The sequence below is a fragment of the Arachis ipaensis genome, chromosome B2 (genome assembly GCF_059453495.1).
Source record: "Arachis ipaensis isolate K30076 ecotype BB chromosome B2, ASM5945349v1, whole genome shotgun sequence".
Classification (NCBI taxonomy): Eukaryota; Viridiplantae; Streptophyta; class Magnoliopsida; order Fabales; family Fabaceae; genus Arachis; species Arachis ipaensis.
This window is the reverse complement of record NC_142437.1, coordinates 105,666,162-105,673,865: the sequence shown is the minus strand read 5'-3', so window position 1 is coordinate 105,673,865 and position 7,704 is coordinate 105,666,162. Positions and strand designations below refer to the sequence as shown.

The following is a 7,704-nucleotide window of genomic DNA, read 5'->3' as shown; positions in this document are numbered from 1 at the left end:
ACCAATTAAAAAATATATATAAGGACCTAATTAAAAACTTAATAAAAATCTGAACATATTTTTTGTGTGGGAGTACGTACTCCTCATCTAGCGCCCGACGCTCTGCTAGGGTTTCACTGCGCCGCCTCCATGGTTACACCTTTCTTTGTCTTTTCTTCGTCAAACTCTTTTCCATCTTCTTCTACTTTCTTTTCTTAATTTCTTTTCCACTTAGCCTCCCTAATTTTCGTTTTCTCTCCCAATTCATTCCTCTTTCAATTCATTCTGTTTTCTAATTCACTCATTCCATATATCTTATGTCTCTTTAGAATCATTGAATACCAATTCTGATTTTTGCTACACCATGAGCAACAAATCAGAGACTCAGAACCCTCAAATAATTGCTATGACAGTGGAGGGTGTCAGCCTTCAAGTGGCACCCAAAGAAATATGAAACTGCTCTTGTAGAATTATCGGGGTTTGGAGAGACCCCTGACAATCCACAATCTTAAAGGGATTTGCAAATCCTACTCTCCCGAGGTTGGTTTTATCTGTGAAACAAAAAATCAATCTCGACAAGTTGAAGGAAAACTAAGATCTTGTGGTTTCAAGGAATGGTTTATTGTAGATCCGGATGGATTATCAGGGGGTTTGGCAATGGCATGGAGGGATGGTTGCACTGTTCAGATTTTACAGCATGGTAGATTTTTCATTGCGGCATCAGTTCTGACAGCTGGTTCTAATGATCCCTATGGTGTTCTAGGTGTTTATCTCAGTTCAAATGATCAACATAGAATGGCTCAATTTGCTGAATTAACTTCAGTCACCCAACAGTTCGATGGTAAGGTTGTGTTAACGGGGGATTTTAATGCCATTTCTAATCAATTAGAGAAAGAAGGTGGGGGTGCTAAATATCCTTCTTCTATTGAAACCTTTAATAGTTTTATTGATGATAATTCCCTGATTGATATTGGTATGGTCGGAAGACCATTCACTTGGTCAAATAGACGGAGGGGTGATGAGTTGATACAGGAAAGACTGGACTGATTCCTGGTAGGAGTTGATTGGCAACAACTCTATCCCAATGCAATGGTTCTTAGACTGTCAAAATCAGGCTCGGATCATGCCCCTCTTCTCCTAGACTCTAATCCGAGAACTGAGAGATCTAAACACCGATTCAAATTCCAAGAAAGATGGTGTTCCAATGATGAAATAAGGCAGATTGTTAGAGAGGTTTGGCATGAACAGATTGATGGTTCAGCCATATATATCCTAGCTCAAAAAATAAAGTGTTGTCGGCATAAGATTGTCAGATGGCAGCAAAAACACAAATCTAATTCGAAGGTGGAGATTGATTTACTACAGTCGGAATTAGAGGAACTTCGTTTAGCAGGAATTCATGGAGGCGACATCATTTTAGAAATAGAGGACAAACTTGAAAAAGCATTGCAAAATGAGGAATCTTATTGGAAAGATAAGTCTAGAGTCAAATGGCTCAAATCTGGTGATCAGAATACAACTTTCTTCCATCAGAAATTTAGAAACCGAACCCGAAGGAATAGAATTTGGCAACTAACTGGCAGTAATGGTGAAGTGGCTACTTCAAATGCTGGTATTGCTTCTGTGGCTGAATCTTATTTCAAGGACATCTTTTCCTCCACTTGTCATGAGAACCCTGAACCTCTGTTTATTGATTTTGAACCTAAGGTTACAGCTCACATGAACCGTAGGCTTCAAAGACCAGTGACTATAGAGGAAGTGAAACGCGCAACATTTAGCATTCATTCTCAAAGTGCTCCAGGAGATGATGGTATGACAGCAAAATTTTTTCAAAGCTTCTGGAACATACTTAGTGGTGATGTGTTTCGAGCAGTTAAGAGCTTCTTTTCTGGGGACAGAATCTTGAAGGGTTTTAACCACACTCAGATCTGTTTTATTCCCAAGATTTCTGATGCTAAAGATATGACTCAGGTAAGACCAATAAGCCTATCTTCAGTCTTTTACAAGATTATCTCCAAAGTATTTATACATAGGCTTCATGGTATGATGAATAGACTAATTAGCCCTACGCAGAGTGCTTTTATTAAAGGCAGATTAATCTCTGATAATATCCTAATTGCTCACGAGTGTATGCATTACTTGAAGAACAAAAAAAGGGGTCTCAAAAATGAAATGGCGCTAAAATTAGATATGAGTAAGGCATATGATAGGGTGGAATGGCACTTTCTTTGGTTTATATTGGAGAAGTTTGGTTTTGACTCCCGATGGATCATGTGGATTCGAGAATTAGTGACAACTGTTTCTTATTCTATTATTGTGGAAGGACAACCTTATGGTTTCTTCAAACCAAATAGAGGTATTCGACAAGGAGATCCTCTATCCCCCTATCTTTTTATTTTTTGTGCAGAAGGTCTCTCCTTCTTGCTACACAAGGCAGAACAAAACAGACTAATTCAGGGTCTTCAGATACATAGGCGATGTCCCAAGGTCAACCACCTCCTGTTTGCTGATGATTCTATTTTATTCTGTAAGGCTAATCCTGAAGCATGTTCAAATATCCTGCATTTATTGAATTCTTATGAAAGCATCAGTGGCCAGAGGGTAAATCTTAATAAATCTGCTGTATTCTTTAGCCACAACACTCCGTCCACTACTCGTACACTACTGGCTAACTCTATGAATATTAATCATATTGGGGCTCAGGATAAATACCTTGGTTTGCCTTCTACAGTCTCTAAATTAAAAAAGGCTTCTTTTAGTATGATCAAAGAAAAGGTTCGGAAAAGAATCCAAGGGTGGAAGCGCAATCTTCTTTCGTCAGGTGGTAGACACGTATTGCTTAAGGCAGTGGGAGAAGCTATTCCTATTTATACATTGTCTTGCTTCAAGTTGCCTGATGGTTTAATTTCGGAAATTCACTCTCTACTTTCTCAGTTCTGGTGGGGACAAAAAGGTTCTGAAAGGAGGATGGCTTGGATTAGCTGGGACACTATGACTCGCCCACGAAAAGAAGGAGGCCTTGGATTTAAAGATCTCAGAATCCAAAATCTGGCGCTTTTAGGCAAACAGTTTTGGCGACTTGTAACACAGCCTACTTCCTTATTATCCAAAATCTTAAGAGGTAAATACTTTAGCAATGGTAATGCTATAACGGCAGAAATTGGAGTCTTACCTTCTTGGGGATGGAGGAGCATACTGGAAGACCGAAAGATTGTTAAAAAAGGTCTTAATTGGGCTGTGGGTACTGGTGAGAATATCCGAACCTTTGAGGATCCTTGGCTGCCTCCTCCGTATCCTTTAATGATTTCTGACATGCCAAATAGACAGGCTATTTCTGAGTTGGTTCCAAGAGTTAAAGATCTAATTACTGAAGATAGAAAATGGAATCAGAATCTCATTCAAGAATTATTTCCCCAAGACGCTGCAAACAGGATTTTGTCAGTTAAAATTCAGCAGAGTAGGGACAAATTGCAATGGGATTTGAACAAATCCAAGCAATATGATACAGTTTCAGGTTACAGAATTGGCTATTTATTTTACCATCCGGCTCTGGAGCTTTGCCCTAATTATATGCAACAGAAAAAGCCGTGGATTGATCTATGGAAGTTGAACTTGCCTCACAAAATTAAGCTATTTATCTGGAAAGCTCTCCATGGCCGACTTCCGATGCTTGCTCAGATTCATCACCACATCCCATCTATATCACCAATATGCCCTTGCTGTCATGAAGCAACGGAAACAGTCACTCATTGTTTGATCGATTGCTCTAGAATTAAAGACGTATGGTCTCAGAGTTATCTTCGTGACTGTCTTCCCCCTCAGAGTTCTAACGACTTTTGGACATGGTGGACTGTATCAACAGAGATACTTAACCCGTTGAAGAATGCTGACCGTAATCCTCAATTGCTTGCCATCATTTGCTGGAACTGCTGGAAAGCTCGCAACCAGTTGATTTTTGAAGGTTCTACTTCTATGCCGTCTGCCATTCTAGCAAGCTCTGTCAAGTTGCTTCGTGAAATCTGAAGAACTCCAAGTTTAGGTCGTCATCTCCATGAGACAAGCTCTTAGTTGCATTCAATTTGATTTATCATTATTTCTGTTTTAAGATTTTTTTTCGTTTTTCGACCATGCACCGTTGGATGAATACCTTCAGTGTAGTGTTTTTGGGAAATCCCCACCTTTTATTATGCTGTTCTGCTTTTGGACATCTTTGTATTTTATTTTTTAATAATTAATAAAATATAACCTATTATCTTTAGAAAAAAAATTAAAAACTTAATAAAATTATAAAAATCTGCAGAATAATTAAACCTAATCAATAAATATTATTAAACTTAAAATTGTAACAAGTAATACCAGAATTTAAAAAATCTGATATTTTATATTCGAATTACAATTATTTATATAGTGAAGTAAAACTCATTTTAATTCCTAAAATTGGTTAGAAGAATTAATTTAATTTTTTTTTAATATCAAGCTATTCTCTTCACGATTTCTATTAGTTCTTAATCAAATTTTTCGCCTCATATTTATTAATCTAATATTAATGTTGATATGGATGTTACCTGATATTATAAATTATAATGACTAGTTAATGTGAATATATTTTAATTTTGATTAACATGGTAATCAATTAATTAGTATAATTAATATTTTTCAATTTTAATTTAATTAATTCACTAATTTTAGACATTATATTTCATAATCAAATTGTATCTACATCCTTCAAGTAGTATATATAAATTACATCAACATTATACTAATAGTTGAGAAAAGAAATTTATAAAAAATAAATGATTTAATTAGTTATTTTTTAAATTAAAATCTAAATTAGCTCATATATATATTTAATTTCGAAACAAAATGTATGATACCTATTTATATAACAGATTCAACGTTATAAATTTCATATTCAGATGTTTGCTATAAATTATTGCTAGCATTATTGAACAAATTATTAAATCCATAAAATGCGTTGTGATAAGAATATTTTTATAATTAAGGTAAGAATATCCTGCTCCAATCAGAATGCTACAGACACGTCGGCAAGAGCAAATCTGAACCGTCAGATGATGAGTTTGGAAATTCCTAAGACAGTTTTCTGGATTGTTCTTGCTTAAAACCGTGGGTTTCACTTGAGTTTAGACTTCAGTTTCCAAACCCCGCTGGGGTCATTTGCTTCGTTTTCCTTTAGCAGGTACGAGAACTCATCATCTCGCTTGTGATCAAATTTTAGCAAATCTTGTAGCAATTTTAGCTTTTTGTTTGATCAAATTATTTTTTTGTGTTAATTTTTTGCATTGATTTTAGTTTTGTAGCAATGATGTATATTTCATTAAGGTTATATTAGTAATGATCCTTGTTTTTGTTCTCATGGTTGGTATCTTGGGTTAATTCTTTTTACAATTTGATATGGTTTTGATCGTTTTAGTGCATGCGTGGTTGATGAGTGATTTTGATTCTTATCCTTGTACTTAGCTTTTGGGCAGAAATTGTCAACATAAACGTAACTTTTATTTGGAGGTTGGTATCAGTTACAAATATATTTGGTGCATGGTGAAACTACAATAAGCTGATGAGCAATTAACTTTAGCTTCTGTTAATTATTTTGAGAATTTTCAGCATTTTGTTCATGGTGTTCTATTTCCCAAGAGTTCCTATTTGTATGTTAATTTGAATTGTTTTGCTGTTCTCTTATGTTGCCATTCTCACTGAAGAAGTTGTGGTTATTTCCGAAAATTGTTAGTTTTAATGACACCTTATTATGATTGCTACAAATTTAGAGGGAAGTTGTGATACCCAAGGAAAACAAGTGGCGTTTGATCTCTGTTCTTTGTATATGAACATTTGTAGTCAAAGAGTGTACTATACTGTTTGAAGTTGGTTTATGGATAAAAATATTTTTCATTCACTTACTAGTTCTTTGAAGATTGTAAAACTGTAGGATATTATACTAGCTTAGTCAGTGTAATCTTCAGGCTAGGCAAAACTCTGTGTGAATTGCCCTAAAGTTTTACATTGAGGTATCATGTTGATGAAACTCTTCCTCTCTGCCTATGCTTTATTGCAAAGATTAACACATAATTGGTCCAAATTCTAGAACTCATGAAAAAAAGGAAGGTTGTGTTAGGCTATCTATTGTCAACATATCTGTAATATTCGCCAAATTTCACATTCAACTGATAGTTTGTGCATGAAAGATTTAAATTGGATATTGATAATTCAATATGTTTATCTGATTGTTGTGTTACAGATATAGATTACAAGACTATAACTTAAGCCCCCTTTGGCATTGAAGGAGATGGGGTTTTGGACCTTGTTGGAAGGTTTTCTTCTCTTTGCAAATGCATTGGCAATACTAAATGAAGATAGGTTCCTTGCTAGAAGAGGGTGGACATTGGCAGAAATGACAGGCCCTCAGAGGAATTCCCTTAAAGGACAAGTCTTGGGACTCATATATGCATGTCAATTTTTAAGACTCCCCCTTATAGTTTTGAATATCATAATTATTATAGTGAAGCTCTTCTCTGGATGAGAATTTTGAATATGTATCACTGTGTTCTCTTCCTTCTTCATGTTGTGTTTCATGTGTAAATTTGAGCTTTGTGCTTCTCCCCTGATAGTTTAACTATTACATGAAGTTTAATTCTGAGGTCCACTCGGTAGAATTTTTCAGCAGTCAACTGGAATTGAAATACACAAAATTGAATTCTGTGCAAAATATGATAACTAGTAAAGACGTAACTGCAATATCATAACAAACATTGCCACTGCTGTGTTTAACTGAATTTATACACCTGAGTCATAAGATACAAGCAACGTAATGTAAAAGCAGAACAGAAACCCATGAAATACTGATATCATGTATTACTCAACTGGTATCATAACCTCATTAGTCCTAAACATAGGTATTGTCCATGGTGGATTGTACCTAGCTAACAAGAAATCCCCAATCACCTTATACCCATCTCTCTCCAAACACCCCTTCAGCTTCTCAACTTTCTCGTTCACAACCCCATCTGATGCAACTCCACTAAACTTCACCACACCATACTTCCTCTCTCCCTCTTCCTTGATCTCAACCTTCTCATCAATAGGCTTTGGTGCATCCTCAGCTTTCTCATATACAGATGGCAAAATAAACTGCATGGTAACCATCTTCTTGGCTTCGCCGCCGTCGCCACCACTTCCATCTTTGGTCACAACTGGGGCAGTCATAGCAATCTTCTCGCCGGTGGTGTCCTTTGTTATATAACTGGCGCAGTCATGGCAATCTTTTCAGGCTCTGTGTTCTGTGGGTTCCCTAAGGCACCAATGTAGTTTGCAAGAACCATGAATCCACCATCTTTGTTACCCTTAAACTGTGGCAATGATGGATCATACGTGACTTGAGCCACCACTGATGGTGCATATTTTCGGATTTCATAGTCTTGTGTGGATTTCACTACTTCATACTTTGGTGTCTCAACAGCAATTTTTCCAAATATTAATCCCATAGCGGAAACAGAACGAAAAAGGGTATGTTGATGATGAGATTGTAATTGCAAGAATAATAACACTGAGAGATGTTGATTTTGGTAAGAATAAGATGTGGCCTTGAATCCTTTATATAGGGACATCATGATGATGGTGGAAAGTGATTAGTATTGTGTTTTGTTTTGTATTAGAGATTGAAGATTGTTCTGGAATGTGACAAGTTGTGTTATTGTTTCTTTGGGAAGGGGT

At 36.0% G+C, this 7,704-nt stretch overlaps 3 protein-coding genes across 3 annotated transcripts; 2 read left to right on the top strand and 1 right to left on the bottom strand.

The window, feature by feature from the left end:
- The first annotated feature begins 636 nt into the window (after window positions 1–636).
- LOC148575108 (uncharacterized) lies at window positions 637–6,238 on the top strand. Its single transcript, XM_088506060.1, has 3 exons — window positions 637–952; window positions 1,037–1,950; window positions 6,233–6,238. Exons 1-3 carry the CDS (start codon window positions 637–639, stop codon window positions 6,236–6,238), a joined length of 1,236 nt encoding a protein of 411 aa, XP_088362186.1.
- LOC107625666 (Yos1-like protein) lies at window positions 5,040–6,574 on the top strand. Its single transcript, XM_016328360.3, has 2 exons — window positions 5,040–5,176; window positions 6,233–6,574. The coding sequence occupies exon 2, from the start codon at window positions 6,281–6,283 to the stop codon at window positions 6,512–6,514; it is 234 nt and encodes a 77-aa protein (XP_016183846.1). The 5' UTR covers window positions 5,040–5,176; window positions 6,233–6,280; the 3' UTR covers window positions 6,515–6,574.
- A 158-nt stretch (window positions 6,575–6,732) lies between these two features.
- SOUL-1 (SOUL heme-binding family protein) lies at window positions 6,733–7,679 on the bottom strand. The gene is given in 2 exon segments (XM_016328359.3): window positions 6,733–7,230; window positions 7,233–7,679. Coding segments are annotated over 2 exon segments (753 nt in total). The 5' UTR covers window positions 7,602–7,679; the 3' UTR covers window positions 6,733–6,846.
- Between the last annotated feature and the right edge of the window lie 25 nt (window positions 7,680–7,704).

Bases quoted from the DNA above. Each gene is read 5' to 3' on its own strand.
- LOC148575108 (XM_088506060.1), top strand. From the start codon at position 637: ATGGCATGGAGGGATGGTTGCACTGTTCAGATTTTACAGCATGGTAGA. The intron at 953-1,036 runs GTATGGTCGGAA...GATTCCTGGTAG, and splicing joins TAATTCCCTGATTGATATTG to GAGTTGATTGGCAACAACTC.
- LOC107625666 (XM_016328360.3), top strand. From the start codon at position 6,281: ATGGGGTTTTGGACCTTGTTGGAAGGTTTTCTTCTCTTTGCAAATGCA.